We start from the raw sequence: 19,162 nt of genomic DNA, 5'->3' as shown, positions 1-19,162 counted from the left end.
GGAAACGGCGGAACTACCATTTTTGTGAGCTTTAGTTGTTTCCACTGAAAATTTATATGGGCTGATTCAGAGGTTGCCCTACTGTTATGCCCTCTTTCAACACAGTCCATCCGTTGGAAACGGTTGGAATTTTCAACAAATGTGAAACTCCGATTTAATCTTTTAACGCTGGAGTTGGCAGATCATAGTATTTTCCGGATAAAAAAATGGACGGAAAACCCCAAAAAAAAAAAAACTAATCTTTATTTAAGCAAACTTATTTGAAATCAGATATTTTGCAAAAAAATTAGCAAGATATAAGCAAATATCTTAAAAATAACGAAGTTGTTAAAATTTTAATGTTCTATAGGGCCAGATAACTTTCTCAATAATTTTATATCCTGGTATGGTATTTTAGTTTTATTTAGAAGGACACATTCCCGACCCTAACAGCATCATTAGGAGAGTCGATCTAGCCATGACTGATAGTTTGACCACTCGTTTCTACGCAAACTAAAAAGTCAGTTTTAAAACTATTAGAAGAAGTTGAAACGAGCCGGTTGGACGACTATATGTATCTTACAGCTCCCATGGAAACAATAGGGATAATATATGAAAAAATAATAATTCAGCTGTTTTTCAATTGATTTGAGTATACTTTGATACAAGGTAAGGGTTTATTGTTTCAGAATTACTGTTCTAATTTTATTAAAATCAGACCACGAAATCAAATAGATGCTTGTAAAACATAAAAACATAAAAATCAAAATATTTTAGTTTTAAAAATTTTTTAATATTTGGAATAGTTGCAAGGGTATATATTTATATATTTCGTACAAATTTTGGAGTAAAAGTTTTTTTTTAATCATGTTACCATCGACTTAATGTTCCCATTCGGCACCACGCTGAGATAAAAATGCCTGTGTAGGCAAAATATCTTGATGAATAGGTCCGTATGGGATCATTAAAAAAGTGTATTTATTTAGTCGAATGCTTTTTCATTCATCGGTGCGATCGTCCCGACTTTTTTACCTCGTTAAAAGGAGTTTTGTTTGATATTATATTATTATTATATATTCAAATCCCATGTGTCCGCCCAAATTCAAAACATCAAATTTAATCCAGCTATGAACATGCTCCGAACATGCTCCGAACTATATCCAAGATCACACTCGGTATCAATAAATCGATAACACTCTATGGCACGAACGATAACTATCGATTTTTCAGTTCTCTGCGGAACTGGTTCAAAAGCACCCGATGAACCGGTTCCGTTAACATCTAGTTCGCCCTAACTGCACAACTCTAGCAAAAGAAATAACTAAAATAATATTAATATAACTCGACTTAAACGCCGAGCGGATAAAAACAAGCCGTGGCAGCCGCCCCGTCGCCCCCGCTGGACACGCAGGACCTTGCCGTCGGCCAGGCAGGTAAAAAGCCACCAGGAATCGGAATTAGATAGGTCGTAGAACAACAGCAAAGGCAGACGCCATTTTGTCTATTGGCCGGCTGATTGTAAGCTCAATATTTGCGAAATAGTTGCCGCGACTAGTTTAGAGTGAGTTCTTAAGTTTGCGGCTCACTAATCTGCAAAAGGAAAAGCTTAAAGGAAACCGATCGTCTTTTTGGGTCTGCGCTGCAAAATACTCTTCATTCGTCCAATTCAATTTGCAAATAATACATGTTCGTGCGTGTGAGTGAGTGAGTGTGTGAGAGTGGCAAGTAAAAAACGGAAAAAATATGAAAAGCCGCACTTTCTGCCGTCCTTGAGTGACTTCCGTTACTCTCGCGAAACTCCTAAAGTAAAAGAAAGAAAGTGGGAGAGTCCCCGCCCCCGCCACACCCTCTAAATAGCTAGTTCTTGAATATTTTCGAAGCTGCAGCTTAAAGTCTTTATGCGTAGTTATTTTCACCACCCTGCGACCACCCGCCGCCCCCGTCCCTGGCTATTTGCCCACCCACTTGCTCCACCCACCGACCGACATTCCGCTTAAGGATGTTGCCGGGCGGAGAGAGAGAGATAGAGGGAGTGAAAAATCCGTACGTGATGTAATTTTCGGCAGAAAAATGTTCTTTGTTTGCCCAAAAAAATAACAATAAATAAATAAGAATAAAGAGCGCAGCGTAAAACAAAAACAACATTAAATTAAATTTACACACACACTTTCTTGGGCCGCTAAAAGAGTGTGGATGTGTATGTGTGGGGAGAGCGTAATTTGTGTGCTTTTGGAGCATTATTTGGCGCTTGCTGCCCCGTCTATTAAATAATATTGATTTTTCATATTCCAACCCAGCGCTCTCTCACACACACGCAGGCCTACTCACACATTTAAAGTCCCCGTCCCCGCGGTACATGTATGTGTGCCTTCTTGGTTTCTCTTTTAGCCCCTTTATTTATCCGCCTCTTTCTGCCTCTTTTGCTTCTTTGCAGTTTATAGATTTTTGCAAATTGTGGCTGCTGACTAGGAATATGTAAACGCAACGCAGGACGCAAGTTCTTATTGGGAAAAAGGACAATAAGAGGGAGCCCAAAAGCCAGGAGTCGCCGACCAACAGTGCCTAAAACACAAAAAATAACGAAAAGCAGGCAAACTCCCAACAAACTGGACCAGAAGCACTCCGGGTACCGCACAACTGCCATAGGACACCAACCAAAAACGCCGCCCAGTGCAAATTGCAGTAGGATTAGCCAGACACCAAAAGAACTAAACTCCTGCCTCCGGCGCTCCACAGGGCGACTTGCCTGGATCCACCACCACCACCATGACGTTCGACACGCGCACCACAGCAACCACCACAACGAGTCCGGCGCAGAGTGCGGGAACGGGCACGGGATCAGTCACCGGAACAGTCACCACCTCCAGCTCTAGCCTGCCAGGAGGAGGGGGATCGAGCAGCCTGGACAGCAGCCAGGAGCAACAACCGGCGGTTGGCAGCCAAAGCTCCGATGACGTAGCCGGCTCCTCGACGGCGGGCAGCGTGGACAGCACCGCAACACTAGTGTAAGTGGGCGTGGCACTTGCCGGATTGAAATGACTCGTAGTTTATAGCACTTAATTAGATCTAACTGGCTGCTATTTGCGGGGTGTGTGTAGCACCAGTAGCACCAAAAGAACCACAACTTTCGACATTCGGGTGTTTACTTTTGCGCAGTTTCCTCCTCCACCTGCATTCTTTGTTTGCTAGGGCTGGGCCGGCACAACACCCGTAATAGATTCGTTAAAATATGTTTCAGCTGATTTTAGCCAAGCTAATTTCAGTGGTGTCGTAACTAGAGTTCAAGAGAACTAACATTCCCCAGTTCCATTACAAGCGAACAGCAAATATCCGATTTTACTTGTGTGCAAAACGTGATAGTGACCAACAATGAGGCCATAAATAATATCTTTTCTTCCCCCATATATAGATGCAGTGGGTACCTTTCCAGTTGGCCCAATGACTCTACAATCGTATTATTGTATTCGCGGCTATTATTGTCTCATTTGGAATACCCGTGCAATGCTTATCTTATCGCCTGCCATCATGATTAGCTGACACTGAAAAAGCCCAAAAATTCAAATTTGTACGGTCTGTTCTGGAGTTGACTTTCAAACAATATTATAATGTTTATTTCGTGTGTGTGCTTATTAGCATTTAAGCTTATAATTAATTAATATAAGCTTTGGACCTTATTATAATTTTTTTACAACAAACAAGATACAATTTTTAAAACCTAAAAACGTAAATTAACTATTTCAATTAGTAGAGCAGGTACCAAAACACAATGATTTTATTTAAAAATAAATTTAATTCAGTTCTTTTGATAAGTAAACCAATTTATTTAGATTAAAACTAATTTTACTTATTTTTCTCCAGGCCTCCAGAGAAGCTAATATCCTCGTTTCCCACCACGAAACTGAGATCGCTTACCCAGAAGATATCAAATCCACGCTGGGTGGTGCCCGTGCTGCCTGAACAAGAGCTGGAGGTGCTTCTAAATGCTGCCATCGAGCTTACCCAGGCTGGTAAGTGTGCCCAAATGCGACATGAAATAATTAATCTTATCCTTCATTCCTTTACAGGTGTGGATCACGACTGCGAGCCTTGCGTGGAGTTTTACCGCAATGGGCTGAGCACTTCGTTCGCTAAGATCCTCACGGACGAGGCGGTGAATTCGTGGAAGTACAACATCCACCACTGCATCCTGGTGTCATGCGGCAAACTGCTGCATCTGATCGCTATTCACATGCAACGTGACAATCCTTACCTGCTGGACTTGCTGGCCATTGTCTTCGATCCAGAGAACAAGTTCAATACGTTTAACGCAGCCCGCCAGCCGGAGTGCTTCGCCACACCAGACTGCATCTGGGGTCAGTTAGACAGCAACAAAATGTACGCCCGGCCGCCAGCGGAGCCCAAGAATGCGCGCGGTTGGCTGGTGGATCTCATCAACCGCTTCGGCCAGCTGGGAGGCTTTGACAATCTGCTGGAGCGGTTCAACAGCGGACTAGAGCTGCTGAAGCGCAGCCAAAACAAGGCTACCGGCAAGGGATTGGGTGGAGAGGGCAGCGGAGAAGGTTGCGTCCATGATAATCGCCTCACTCTGGCCCTTATCCACAGTCTTCTGCGGCCATTTGGTCAATGCTATGAGCTGCTGACGCCGGCCACCATCGACAAGTACTTTATGCCCACCTGGAACGTGGTGCTGGACCTCTTGGACAGCTTCACGGACGAGGAGCTGAAGCGCGAGGTAAAGCCTGAGGGACGCAATGACTACATCAATGGAATTGTGAAGTCGGCCCGCTTCCTGGCGAGTCGATTGTCCGGTCAGGAGGAGCTGATCCGCGACTTGGAAATGTTCCGCCTTAAGATGATTTTGCGTCTGCTGCAGGTGTCCAGTTTCAATGGCAAAATGAACGCCCTCAACGAAATCAACAAGGTGCTTTCTTCGGTGGCCTATTACTCGCATCGATCCCAACCCCTGCCTCACTGTATGCCCGAGGACGAAATGGACTGGCTGACGGCAGAGCGCATGGCGCAGTGGATCAAGTCGTCGGACGTCCTGGGCATCGTACTGAAGGACTCCCTGCATCAGCCGCAGTATGTGGAAAAGCTGGAAAAGATCATCCGTTTCCTTATTAAAGAGCAGGCGCTGACTTTGGACGATTTAGATGCTGTTTGGAGAGCGCAGGCCGGGAAGCACGAGGCGATCGTGAAAAACGTGCATGATTTGCTGGCCAAACTGGCCTGGGATTTCACTCCTGAACAACTGGACCACCTCTTCGAGGCGTTCCAAGTAAGTCCGCTTTGATTTAATAAATTTGTAAACTTTATAAAAATACCAGAAATTATATAATCTAACACAAACTGTTAGAATCCTGGCTCTAATTAATAAAATGACCCATTTTAATTTAATTCAAAATTTCAGGCCAGCATGACCACGGCCAATAAAAGGCAGAGGGAGAGGCTGTTGGAGCTGATCCGCCGGTTGGCCGAGGACGACAAGAATGGCGTGATGGCTCAAAAGGTACTGAAGCTTTTCTGGACCCTGGCCCACAGCCAAGAGGTTCCGCCGGAAGTGCTCGACCAAGCTTTGGGTGCACACGTAAAAATATTGGACTACAGCTGCTCGCAGGAGCGGGATGCGCAAAAGACCATTTGGTTGGACAAGTGCGTTGGCGAACTGAAGTCAGGCGATGGTTGGGTGCTACCCGCCTTGCGTCTAATAAGGGATATTTGTTGTCTATATGACACAACGCCAAATCATGCACCCCGCACCCAAACGGGAACAAATCGACAGCAGGTGATCGAGCGGCTGCAGAATGACTATTCCCTGGTCATTCTAGTCACCAACAGCCTGACGGCATACATGGAAAGGGTGCGCCAAATGGTGAACGACACACCGGGCCTGGAAGCAGCCACCATTCTAATTGACGGAAGGTTCCCGCACCATGCGCAAATCGCGGAGCGACTGGAGTTTCTTAAGTTCCTGCTAAAAGATGGCCAGCTGTGGCTGTGCGCAGATCAAGCCAAACAGATCTGGCACTGTCTGGCGGTGAGTGCCGTTTTTCCGGCTGATCGAGAAGAGTGCTTCCGGTGGTTTGGCAAGCTGATGGGCGAGGAGCCGGACTTGGATCCCGGCATTAACAAGGACTTCTTCGAGAACAACATTCTGCAACTGGACCCGCACCTGCTGACAGAGAGCGGAATCAAGTGCTTCGAACGCTTCTTCAAAGCGGTCAACTCCAAGGAGGACAAGCTTAAGGCGATACACAGAGGTTACATACTGGACAATGAGGACCTTATAGGCAAGGACTACTTGTGGCGGGTGATCACCACAGGTGGCGAAGAGATTGCCAGCAAGGCTATTGATTTACTGAAGGAAGTGTCTACGGCATTGGGTCCACGACTACAGGAGAACATTGCCGAGTTCCACGAGATGTTCATTGGCGAGTGCTGCTCCCGCCTGCGCACCCACTACGGAAACATCGTGATCCTGGGAAAGACGCAGCTTCAGGAGGAGCTAGATGCAACCGATCAGTCGGACAATGCCAATGACGAGTCCAAGGACTCGAAAATGCGCTTTATTGAGGCAGAGAAGATGTGCCGCATTCTAAAGGTGCTGCAGGAATACGTGAAGGAGTGCGACCGCTCCTTCAGCGGCGATCGTGTTCACCTGCCCCTCAGTCGAGTTACGCGCGGCAAGAACACTAGCCTGTACATCCGGTTCCAGAACCCCGGAAGACCCATTGACGACCTGGAGATCGTTACACACAGCAACGAAACGATGGCCGCTTTCAAGCGGAGCCTGCTGAAGCGGATCAAGGGCACTTCTACGACCAATATTAAGGTGGATCTCTTCTACACAAATGGCGAGATGATCGAAGTCTCCGATGAAATAAACCCGCTCTACCAGTATACCATTCGCGACAAGATGATCCTCACAGCGAAGCTCACGCCTGTGGGCACTGGTCTGGCCAGCAGTCCGGACTCCTCGAGCGACTCGAGCACCGGCTCCCCCCCGCGACCATGCCCCGATATGCAGCGCGTGGAGTCGGAAAGCACGCTGCCCGGAGTGATCATCTCGCAAAACTACCAGTACACCGAGTTTTTTTTAAAGCTCTATCAGTTGGGCAGTGACCTGGAGCACGGTCGTTTACGAGACAGTGCCAAGGTACTGCTGCACCTGCTGCCCTGCGACCGCCAGACAACTCGCCAACTTCAGATGATGTGCCAGGTGCCGAAGGCGGCCGTTACGGTGCCTGCGGCAACGGAAAAGAACACTAAGGATGAAGAGATGAAGGTGAACTCCAGCGAGCAGCCGGGTTTTGAAGCTGAAGAGGTAAGATTAATTAAGAATTCAGACCAGGGGTGATCAAAACCGCCTAATGACAGTGACAGTTAGATACCCGTTGATCAGCCAACAAACTTTAACCTAAGTATTTCCCATACAATATGCCCTTTTACTTTACCAGTAACGTGTATAAAAAATACCTACATCTGTAAAGAATGTCAGTGTAGTTAAGCAAAAATCACAAAAACCAATTTAATTAAAATTAGCGATGAAGAAAAACTATGTAATATATGATACCAATGTGACTTACCGTGTACAGTAACATAGACGTAAGCACCACTGTTTTAAAATAAGAATCCAAACATGTCTTAATCGTTAATAAATCGCTTTACAATCTCTTCCCTTCAGGAAAACTGCACCCCCGAGCAGATGTTTCTGCACCCGACGCCCGCTCAAGTATTGTACAACCTGAGCGTGTTGCACGGACTCCTGATCCCTGCGCTGGACCCTCTAGGCGAGGCAGCTCTGCTCGTGCAGTCGGCGTGGATGCACTCGGGTTGCGCCCACTTCGTCCTGGAGCTGTTGACTAAAAACAACTTCCTGCCCAGCGCCGATATGCACACGAAGCGAGCCTCCTTCCAGTGCGTGCTGAGGCTAGCCAAGCTGTTCCTGTACATCGTGGGCAGCGTGTTGTCCCGCGTGGGCGACGAGCCCATGATCTGCGATCTTGACAATGGATCCCGCTCGCAGGTAGACATCCTGAAGCAAAACTTCTCGACGATGCCGAACAGCTCGCAGGGCACATTGCGGGCGATATCCGCGAAAATGGCTGTAATGCTGGCCCGTGAAATGCTGTCCGCCAGCCAGGAGGGTGACCGCTGCCGCACGCTCTTCAGCTCCACGCTGCAATGGTCCTGTCCTGACATTTCCACCATCAAGGCTGTGGTGCAGCTGGCTTGGGCTTCGTCCTGCGGCAACCTTCAGGCCCTGGGCAGCAGCAACAGCGACTTCGAGGACGAAGCGATCGTGCCGGACGGACAGGACTTTAGCATGTGCAAGGAGGCGCTCGAAGTGCTCACCATCTCGTTCATCCTGAATCCGAGTGCCAACGAGGCGTTAAGCAGCGATGCCAACTGGCCCAAGTTCATCACCTCTATTGTGCTGAGGAATCCGCTGCGTCATGTGCGCCAGGTGGCCTCGGAGCAGCTGTTCCTGGCCTCCACGTATTGTGCCGGCGATCGGCGTCCGTTCGTCTACATGGTCAACTTGCTGGTGGGCGCCCTGAGGACGTTAGTTCCCCAGTACGAAGCCACCTGCGCCGAGTTCTTTTCGGTGCTGTGCCGCACACTGTCGTACGGATGCATCTACAACTGGCCCCTGCAGATCAGCGAGGGGTTGTTGGGCGATGAAATCAAGTGGCTGCAGCGCATACGGGAGAATGTCCGCGCCACTGGTGACACTCAGGTGCACGAGGAGCTTCTCGAAGGCCACCTGTGCCTGGCCAAGGAGCTGATGTTTTTTCTCGCCGCCGACTCAAAGGCACAGCTCAACGAGCTTATCCACGAGCTGATCGACGACTTCCTCTTCACGGCCTCGCGCGAATTCTTGCATTTACGGCGACACGGCAGTCTGCGACAGGACACCGTCCCGCCACCAGTCTGCCGCAGTCCGCACACCATTGCCGCTGCCTGCGATCTCCTCATTGCCTTGTGCCAGCTCTGTGTTCCTAATATGAAGCTACTCACCAATACACTGATCGACTTTGTTTGCACGGGTGAGCTATTTTGTATAAGGATTCAGTGTATTAAGGTATAAATAACCCGGCTATCAACTTGAACAGATACGGATCCGTTGCGCGAATGGGATTACCTGCCGCCGGTGGGCGCCAGACCAACCAAAGGTTTTTGTGGACTGAAGAACGCCGGGGCCACCTGCTACATGAACTCGGTGCTGCAGCAGCTCTACATGGTGCCGGCCGTGCGTGTGGGAATTCTGCGAGCCCACGGCGCGGCCACCATCGACGGCGAGGACTTTAGCGGCGACTCCGATTTGAGTGGCGTTCTTGGAACGACCCCCTTTTTGCCCGTCTCTGCCCTAGTCACCTTCTCCTCATCGTCGGGCGGTGTCGAGGATGGATCGCAGGATGTGCGAAAAAACTATCACGTGGTGATCCTGAAGCATGTGCAGGCCATATTTGCCCACCTGGGCCACAGTGCTCTGCAGTTCTACGTGCCTCGTGGTCTCTGGACGCATTTCAAGTGAGTGAATGTGATTGCCACTTGTACTGCAATTTAATTTGATTTAATTACCTAAACAGGCTGCAGGGTGAGCCTGTTAATCTCCGCGAGCAACAGGATGCCGTGGAGTTCTTCATGTCCCTGTTCGAGAGTCTCGACGAAGGGCTGAAGGCGCTTGGCCAGCCGCAGCTGATGAACGCCACGCTGGGCGGTTCGTTCAGCGATCAGAAGATCTGCCAAGAGTGCCCCCATCGCTACTCCAAAGAGGAACCATTTAGTGTATTTAGTGTCGATATTAGGAATCATAGCTCATTAACCGAATCTCTGGAGCAGTATGTCAAGGGGGAGCTGCTCGAGGGTGCCGATGCATACCATTGTGATAAATGTGATAAAAAAGTAGAGTATTCCCTGGCACTCCCACGATCTACTAACAAACTGATTCTAATTATGTGAATTCTTTGTGGCCAACAGGTAGTTACCGTTAAGCGGCTATGCGTGAAAAAGCTGCCACCCGTGTTAGCCATACAACTGAAGCGCTTCGAATACGACTACGAGCGCGTCTGTGCGATTAAATTTAATGACTATTTTGAATTTCCGCGTATCCTGGATATGGAGCCCTACACAGGTGAGTTGAGTGAAGATTTGATATCTAAGCTTGTTTTATAATATTCCACCCCTCTACTATAAGTGTCTGGCCTAGCTAAGCTGGAGGGCGAGGTGGTAGAGGTGGGTGATAATTGTCAAACAAACGTTGAAACGACAAAGTACGAATTGACCGGCATTGTTGTGCACAGCGGGCAGGCCTCTGGTGGCCATTACTTCAGCTACATACTCTCCAAGTGAGTAAAACACTACACTTCAGCGTAGCTAAAAAGCTTAATCCGAGATAATCCATTGCAGAAACCCAGCAAACGGCAAGTGCCAGTGGCACAAGTTCGACGACGGCGAGGTAACCGAGTGCAAAATGCACGAGGATGAGGAGATGAAGGCGCAGTGCTTCGGCGGTGACTACATGGGCGAGATCTACGACAACAACCTAAAGCGCATGCAGTACCGCCGCCAGAAGCGCTGGTGGAACGCCTACATGCTGTTCTACACCCGCTGCGACCAGACTCCCGTGCAGTACGAACCCAGTGTGGAGCAGTTGTCGCTCACAGAGAGCCGCAACATGGTTCTGCCCCTGCCAAAGCCTATCGAGCGGAGTGTGCGGTGAGTAGTGCTTGGTGTACCTGTTATTCATTGAGTATGAATTTGTACCTTGAAAAGTATGTAATGGGTTGGAGGAAGCGTTTTCAACGCTATCCAGTGTATATATATTCCTAATAGCCAGGTTAATCTAGCCTCCGCATCAACTCGCGAACTCGGAAACTACAAAAGGCAGAGATTTTGAGATTTAACATGTAGATTGTAGTTACGCAGTCACCGCCGAATATAGCGTTCCTTCTTGTTTACTCTTGACGTTCGTGCTTACTATTCTGAAATGTCCACTGTTACAGGCACCAGAACATTCGGTTTTTGCACTCCCGAAGCATTTTTTCCGTGGAGTTTTTCAACTTCATCAAAAAGCTGGTCAGCTGCAATATACCCTCTGCGCGGAGCGATAAGATCGTGAGTTTCTGCTTATGTGATGTTACTTACTCCACTAATAAAGTTGTTTTCCCCAACAGACTCCTGCCGCCGAAGAGCTTTCTCTGCTGGGCGTCCAATTGGCATCACAGTTCCTTTTCCACACTGGTTTTCGCACAAAGAAGTCCCTGCGTGGCCCCGTTATCGATTGGTGACTGAATGAAACAGTTCTATGAAGCATATGAATTACATAACTCTTGATTGACAGGTACGACGCGCTCTCGCATCACATACGTTCTTCGGCACTAGTGAGAAAGTGGTTTGCCAACCATGCGCTCCTTTCGCCGCCTTCGCGCCTAGGCGAGTACATCCTGATGGCTCCGTCGCCAGAGGTGCGTACTGTCTTCGTTAAGCTGGTGGTGTTCTTCTGCCACTTTGCCATCAACGATGAACCGTTGGCCGGCCACGAAGGCGCCAATCTCTGCGAGCAGGTGCTCATCAGCGTGCTGCGCCTGCTGAAATCTGAGGCAGCCGATTACGGCAAACATCTTCCCCACTACTTCAGTCTCTTCAGTATGTACGTAGGACTGGGCACGCGCGAGAAGCAGCAACTGCTAAGGGTGAGAAGCATTAGCATTTATGTTGCTTACCAAACTAAACATATTGTCTCGCTTGCAGCTAAATGTGCCGATGCAGTTCATCCAAGTGGCATTGGACGATGGCCCCGGTCCGGCCATAAAGTACCAGTATCCGGAGTTTAGCAAGCTTCACCAGGTGGTATCCCACCTGGTGCGCTGCAGCGATGTGAACGAAAAGTGTCAGAGCTCCAACCAGAACGGCCGTCCACTGCCAAATCCGTTTAAGGACGCAACGGTGGCGCACGAGGAGCTGACGCCGCTGTCCACTGAGTGCATGGACTTGCTATTTAATCGCACGGGGTAAGTTGTCTGAGCATGTGAATTGTGAATGCCATCGAATGCCCATTTGTATTATCGTTCTTAGCTACATCAAGAAGGTGATCGAAGACACAAACGTGGGCGACGAAGGGCTGAAGCTTCTGCAGTACTGCAGTTGGGAGAATCCGCACTTTTCGCGCGCCGTCCTAACCGAGTTGCTTTGGCAGTGTGGATTTGCCTACTGCCACGACATGCGGCACCACACGGATCTGCTGCTAAACATCCTACTGATCGACGACTCGTGGCAGCACCACCGCATCCACAACGCCCTCAACGGAGTGGCCGAGGAGCGCGAGGGCCTGCTGGAGACGATACAGCGGGCGAAGACGCACTACCAGAAGCGGGCGTACCAGATTATTAAGTGCCTCACGCAACTGTTCCACAAGTCGCCCATCGCGCTGCAGATGCTCAACTCGAACCCAACCATCAGCCGACACTGGAGCGTTGCCGTCGAGTGGCTGCAGGACGAGCTGGAGCGGCAGCGGGGCATCGGTTGCCAGTACAACTCGTACTCGTGGTCGCCGCCGGCGCAGAGCAATGACAACACTAACGGCTACATGCTGGAGCGGTCGCAGTCGGCTAAAAACACGTGGACCATGGCTTACGAGCTCTGTCCGGATGAGGTCAGCGAGAAGACGGTACTTAACACCTAACAACATAAATAGGGAAAACATTTTTATAATGTACGTGCTTGCTTGCCAGGAACAGGACGAGAACAACGAGTCTGATTTGGAATCGAATCTGGACGAGAACAAGACGGAGCAGGCGGCACAGCCGGGGGCAGCGCAGGAGAGCACCACCGGTGGCACGGAGCAGCCGACGGATAACGAGACTCCCACCACGAGCAGCCCTTCTACGAGCGCATGGCCGGCACGTGTGGATAGCAACGCCATTCCCCGGCTCTCGCGTCAGCTCTTCGGGGCGTACACTTCGACTGGCGTTGGCTCAACCAGCGGAACAACCGCACCCACAACCGCCACAACGACGACTACAACGGCGGGCAGTGGGACCAACAGCGAGACGGAGAGCAGTGCCCAGGATACCACCGGGGAGACTACTGTTAACGGGCTGTCGAGTAGCCTGGACCAAATGGAGATTACGGCCAAAAAGGTAACTAGGACAGACGAGATCTAGGACATTTGCCCCTCTGTTGAGTGTGTTCTGCACCCGAAGGATCCTTCGAGTCGCCTGCCAAGCTGCCCCCAACAAAACAGTACACACAATAAACACATTTTACACTCCAACTCCAATCTGTATCTCTCTGTTTTCATAAATACTTAGCAACTAGAACTTTGAAACTAGTGCTGAGTATTTTTGTTGTCACATCACTAAAGAATCTCAAAAGAATTTAATTTATTCCGTCTGTGTGTTTACACCAAATATTTTTAATGAATAGTACTACTTTTAAAAATATTTAAACTAAAAGTTGTCCGATTAAGTTTTCACCCCGCTTCGGCCACCGAAGATAGCCCTCATTACTGTTTTCTTCCATCTGTTCTCAAAATATTTTTTATTGTCCTACAACCATACGGTTTCCTTTGCTGCGTTTCGTTGTTTATTCACCTGTTGTCCCGCGAATTGTACCCACATGTGCAGGGCTTGCGAAGTCGTTCCAAGGGAGGGAAGCTGCCGCCGGTTCTGTTCCACCATCATCAGTTACCGCCGGAGCAGCAATTCAAGCTGAAGCAGCAGCAGCATCAACAACAACAGCAGCCTCAGCAACTACGTGGTGATATTAGCAAGAGTTCCTCAAGCCGCTTGATTTGATTTGCTGCCAAGTTAGTTAGACATGTTTTTCGTTTGAGCCCCGAGCGTCTGGCCTATTTTACGTTTGTTGTGTTCACGACTTCAGTTCTTACTGCCTTTGCACAAACGATATGCACTTGCTTACCCCGGATCTGTCTACCATTTGGCTTTTCTTTTACTTTCCACTGCAAGCTTCCTCTATTCACTCACACACACCCACCTCACAAAACACCCAATCCTCTGACACTCACTCAATGGGATCCCATTAAGATCAGTTATGCCAGTCGAAAGTTCGTCTAACTAATTTTAAAGATTAATCAATATTAATTTAATAGGTGAATCCGATCTGTATTCAGGATTACTAGTATAATGGGATAATGGGAAATAGCTTTGCATCAATACCTTTGACTTTTACCCTATATAGATCAGTTATGTACACTTTGTTTTGTGCTTAAAACAGTTGCGGTCAAAAAAATAGTAGTAGAAGAACATGAATTTATCCAAAAAAAAAATGCCTTTAAGGCACAATACATTTTTTTTAAATGTTTAGTTTATCAAGCGAAATAAAAATTGTTATTTCATCAAATTCACTTTTCAATATACTGTATTTAATAGTTTTTTATAAATTTTGTTTTAAAAAACTAACCATTGGCTTTTAAAAATTTTTTAAAAAATGTATTGTCAATCCTTTTTAAAAAATTTCAATATTTTATTCCTTTTTCGCCCCATTTAGTATAGTAAAAAATTTTAACATTTCTTATACCTGTTATTAATAATTTCGAAAATTAGTACATTTATGATTACAAACAAATTGAAGTTAAATCCGTCATCACTGATGAGCTTCGTATACTACCTTTTTAATAACACTCAAATAATGATTGCAGTTACTGCTTAGCTGGCACACAGACGCTGGGAAATCTTTAGACGACTTAGACTAATCGAACTCTTTCCGTTCGTCATTCGCAGAAGTCTCGCAGGGTGGTGAGAAGAAAGCTAGGGGAAAGTAAGGACGAGGAGGACGCGACGGCCGAGACAACGGCGGCCACCACGGAGGTCACAACGTCGTCGCCTGCGAAATCCACATCAACGGCAGCAACTTTAACACCTGCCACAACAGGAGTCACAACAACGGGATCAGGATCAGGATCAGGATCGGGATCGGGAGATCTATCGACGAAGATAGGGAAAAACTTAATTTAAAACCAAGAGAAAACTACAAACGAAAAGTTCTTTGCAATAAAATGTAATCGCAACAACTTATGATGAGCATCCATAGCGTTAAGTGAACCAAAAGCAGCCTGACAATGAGAACGGTGTGGACAGCAGGTGTTTTATTAGTGGGGTTCCCGCCGTCGAAATCGAGACTTAACGGGTTAATATGCGAACTAGAGCAGCAGAATCCGTAGATATTAACAAATGAAGTACATGCTTGGAGGATAGAGAAGGATGCGATTCAAGGATAGAGAAGGATGGATGGTATGTACCAGCAAAGGTGTTTAGTAGTAATGGATCTTTATAATTACCTTAACAGATTCACAGATACAAGATTACAGACACCTTAAGCAAACAAACACCCCCACATACACAATGCAACACAACAAACGAACGCAAACAAAGAAACACACTCATAATTACTAAGAAGTGTTAAGTTGCACGTTTACAGTACCATATAATTGTATTTATATAGTATATAAATGATGTATTACGTATTGAAGCCGAGCAACATTAACTAATACTAACCGAATGAAAAGAAAAAAACAGAAAAGGAAGGAAAAATATAGATATGATACTAGTGAAAACTAATCGAAACGAATCGGCTGAATGTAAGAAATAGGGCAAGAAACCAAATTGCATCTTCAGTACTCAGTACTCGCCTCTTGAACTGTTTCCATTATCATAATTCAATCGCGTATACCAAGTAAATGGAATGCTAAATCAAATCAAAACAAAACAAACAGTATAAACTCAAGAGCAGAATGGACTACAGCAACACGAGCATAAAAATACTTGATTATGGTTATACTAAGTATATATATTTTAAATGATTAGTGTTTTGTAATAAGTGAAATTTGTTAAACATTTATTAAATTATTATGTTTTAAGTTGCGAAATAAAAGCGAAATGTAAGCAAGCAGCTGCCTTCTCTCAGTTTCCGTTTTCGCTCACCGACAGCAACAAACTCAAAGTCAAACTCATAGGCCGCAAAATTATGTACGGAACTCAATTTTAAATTATGTATTTATAAAGATATAAATCACATTTAGGAAATGTGTGTTTGACAAACTGAATAAATCTTATACATCCATTAACATTCAACAAAAATTAAAACGAATAAAACATTTTTTTAAAACTATCACCGTTGGCTCTCTGACTCGTCTGCTAAAACACATCTGATCAACAGTTGGTCCATTTTAATGCCGTGGGAAAAACACAATAAAATTCCATTAAATGGACAGAATTACGGTTAACTCTAATAAATGCACATGTTATCCCTGATAATAAGATTCTTAGACAATTAAACGTGTAGCTAAATGCAACAAAATCTGGTACGTAATCGAGGCCTAGTTCTATTTTACTTGTCAACCTCCTCGTCGACAAATGTGATCACGGACTCTCCCTTGGCCACGTTTTTGCCCTCGGCTCCTCCAATGGACTTGATAGTGGCGTCTTTGGGGGCCTTAAGGATGTGCTCCATTTTCATGGCTGTAAAACAATAGATTCTTGTAAAACACATATTTAGAGTATTGTTTCTTACCAATAAGCACGGCCAAACTGTCACCCTTCTTGACCTGGTCTCCTGGCTTCACCAGGACCTTCTCCAGCACTCCCGGCATGGGTGCCTCCACGCGGCAGCCTCCTGCTCCTAGGTGATCACCCTGAGCACTCAAGAACATTGGCTCTGCCAGCTCAAAGTCAAGCTTGCCACTCTGCAAATTGGAAACAATCCAAACTCGATTACCTTCTCAGTTAGGGTAATGCAAGACTTACCTCCAAAAACAAACTGACACTGGGTCCATCAACATTGGCATTGTAAGTGGTGATATTGGTATCGATATTGGCACGGATTTTCAAACGACCACCATCTTGCACTCTCTCGGCCTTGATCGTTTGCCAATCGCCATTGTCCACTTGTATTTGCACATCCTCGCCATCAAACTTGACAGCCACGGAGTAAACTGTAAGATAGTGTTAAATAAGCCAGCTTTTAAATTCGAAAACATCCTTTTACCTTTCTCATTGGCTTTCAAGTTCAAAGTGCGGATCAAGGAGTAATTGAGGCGGGCATTGGGCGTGGCAAGGAAGGGATCTTGGCCTCCGTTCCCGTTGCTACAGGCTGCCTGCAACTCCGTGAATACCAGTGCCAGAGCAGCTTGGCTTACTTGCTGCGAACTGATGGCAATTGGCGGGAAGAGAGTGTCGAAATGCTCATCGATGAATCCCGTGTGTACGTTGGCCGCCTGGAATTCCGGGTGCGAGGCCAGATCGATGAGGAAGTTGATGTTCGTGTCCAGACCTGAGATCTGAAATGGGGTTTTCATTGAAAAAATCGTCTACTACTCCAGTAACAGTACTCACATGATACTCGCCTAGGCGGGCAACCAAGGAGTTGAGTGCCTGAGCGCGATTCTCTCCCCAAACGACCAGCTTGGCAATCATGGGGTCATAGTGGACAGACACCTCGTCCCCCTCGCGAACTCCCGTCTCGACGCGCACATCGGTACTTGTCCGGGGAGTAGACAGATAGCGCAGTGGTCCTGCTCCAGGCAGGAAACCACCACGAGGATTCTCCGCATAGATGCGCGCTTCGAAGGCATGACCGCGCCGAGTGATCTGCGACTGCTTCAGCGGCAGAGGCTCTCCGGCGGCAATGCGAATCTGCCACTCAACCAGATCTGTGCCTGTAATCATCTCCGAGATGGGATGCTCGACCTGCAGGCGGGTGTTCATCTCCATAAAGTGGAAGGAGAGGTCCTCCTTGTCCAGGATGAACTCCACGGTGCCTGCTCCAACGTAGCCCACAGCTTTGGCAGCACGTACAGCGGCCTCGCCCAGCTCCCGACGCAGTTCTTCCGATAAACCAGGCTGCGGAATAAAATTATATGTAAGTTTTTGAACTTAATTGATAAGGGAGTTGAAGCCTTACAGCTGGCGCCTCTTCGATAATCTTCTGGTGGCGGCGCTGCACAGAGCAGTCCCGCTCCCACAGGTAGACGGCTTCGCCATACTGATCCGCAAAGACCTGGACTTCCACGTGGCGGGGAGAGCGGACATAGCGTTCCAGCAGAACGGAGCTGTCGCCGAACGACTTCTGCGACTCATTGCGCGCCGAGTTGAGGGCGGTGAGAAAGTCCTCCGCCTTTTCTGCTATTCTCATGCCCTTGCCGCCGCCGCCTCTGACCGCCTTGATCATCAGAGGAAAGCCGATGACCTGGGCCTCTCGCTGCAGACACTCATCCGACTGATCCGCGCCGTGATAGCCATTGATGATGGGCACTCCGGCAGCAGCCATTATGGCTTTGCTGGTGCTCTTGATACCCATGTCCCGGATGGCGGAGCTGGGCGGGCCCATGAAGATGACGCCCTCGCGCTGGCACAGCTCGGCAAACTCCACGGATTCGGACAGGAAGCCGTATCCCGGGTGGATAGCTTGAGCGCCCGAACGCTTGGCAATGTCCAGGATATGTTCTCCACGCAGATACGAGGCGGAGGAGGCGGCCTCGCCCACGCGGTACGCCTCGTCCGCCAGCTGCGTGTGCAGGCTCTTCTCGTCAGGATCGGAAAAGACTGCCACTGTTCGGACGCCCAGTTTGCGGGCCGTCCTAATAACGCGGCAGGCGATCTCCCCACGGTTCGAAATCAGGATCTTGCTGATGGGACGCACTTTTGGAATGGCTGCTGTGGCAAAGCACCTGCGGAAAAACAAAAAAAAATTGACACGGTTTATGTAATCGTCCGTGGCGTAAAGTTAAGGAAACCTGTTGATCCAAGGATTTGGCAACGCCGATCTCTATCCTCACCTGGCACTCGCGCCCGCGCTGCAGATAAGTCTTGCGTACATTATAACTATATTTAAATGCAATAAATCTATTTAAAAAATATTTTACTCGGAGCAATAGGGTGATCGATTCTTATCAGCTGATAGCACACTCAATCGATCAATTTTTTTGTAGAATTTATGGAAATATCGATGTTTTGTGGCGACTATCGATTTTATATAATTTTTTGGTAATTTGTTCAACTTTCCAGGTTTTTAAAAATTTTTTTTTTTTAGTTTTTAGTTTTTTTTTATCCAGTGAAAAACTATTTAATTTTCCTGGTCAAAAGTTGGCAACACGAGTTTAAGTGGATCTCGTGTGCTCATTTACATGAGTTAGCCGACTTAAAGATATCCTGCAAGGAAA

General features: G+C 47.4%; 2 protein-coding genes across 7 annotated transcripts; one reads left to right on the top strand and one right to left on the bottom strand.

The window, feature by feature from the left end:
- The first annotated feature begins 1,252 nt into the window (after positions 1-1,252).
- On the top strand, positions 1,253-15,894 carry LOC128251991 (probable ubiquitin carboxyl-terminal hydrolase FAF). Of its 6 annotated transcripts, none has more exons than XM_052979304.1 (19): positions 1,253-1,412; positions 2,414-2,984; positions 3,838-3,986; positions 4,044-5,257; positions 5,390-7,303; positions 7,664-9,029; positions 9,096-9,513; positions 9,573-9,888; positions 9,964-10,117; positions 10,181-10,331; positions 10,393-10,701; positions 10,989-11,100; positions 11,160-11,269; positions 11,327-11,678; positions 11,737-11,996; positions 12,061-12,652; positions 12,717-13,124; positions 13,611-13,740; positions 14,727-14,899. In XM_052979304.1, exons 2-19 carry the CDS (start codon positions 2,746-2,748, stop codon positions 14,765-14,767), a joined length of 8,235 nt encoding a protein of 2,744 aa, XP_052835264.1. In that variant the 5' UTR covers positions 1,253-1,412; positions 2,414-2,745; the 3' UTR covers positions 14,768-14,899. The 6 variants fall into 6 exon arrangements, with proteins under 6 accessions (XP_052835264.1, XP_052835262.1, XP_052835265.1 ...); XM_052979302.1 differs by having other exon boundaries at positions 13,611-13,743; XM_052979305.1 differs by having other exon boundaries at positions 12,723-13,124; positions 13,611-13,792; positions 14,727-14,861.
- A 73-nt stretch (positions 15,895-15,967) lies between these two features.
- LOC128251999 (methylcrotonoyl-CoA carboxylase subunit alpha, mitochondrial) lies at positions 15,968-18,920 on the bottom strand. Its single transcript, XM_052979348.1, has 7 exons — positions 18,779-18,920; positions 17,905-18,670; positions 17,337-17,843; positions 16,990-17,281; positions 16,749-16,936; positions 16,516-16,687; positions 15,968-16,463 (listed from the first exon to the last, which is right to left on the bottom strand). The coding sequence occupies exons 1-7, from the start codon at positions 18,817-18,819 to the stop codon at positions 16,333-16,335; spliced, it is 2,097 nt and encodes a 698-aa protein (XP_052835308.1). The 5' UTR covers positions 18,820-18,920; the 3' UTR covers positions 15,968-16,332.
- Between the last annotated feature and the right edge of the window lie 242 nt (positions 18,921-19,162).

The sequence above is a fragment of the Drosophila gunungcola genome, chromosome 3R (assembly GCF_025200985.1).
Source record: "Drosophila gunungcola strain Sukarami chromosome 3R, Dgunungcola_SK_2, whole genome shotgun sequence".
NCBI lineage: Eukaryota > Metazoa > Arthropoda > Insecta > Diptera > Drosophilidae > Drosophila > Drosophila gunungcola.
This window is presented reverse-complemented; position numbering and strand designations above follow the sequence as displayed.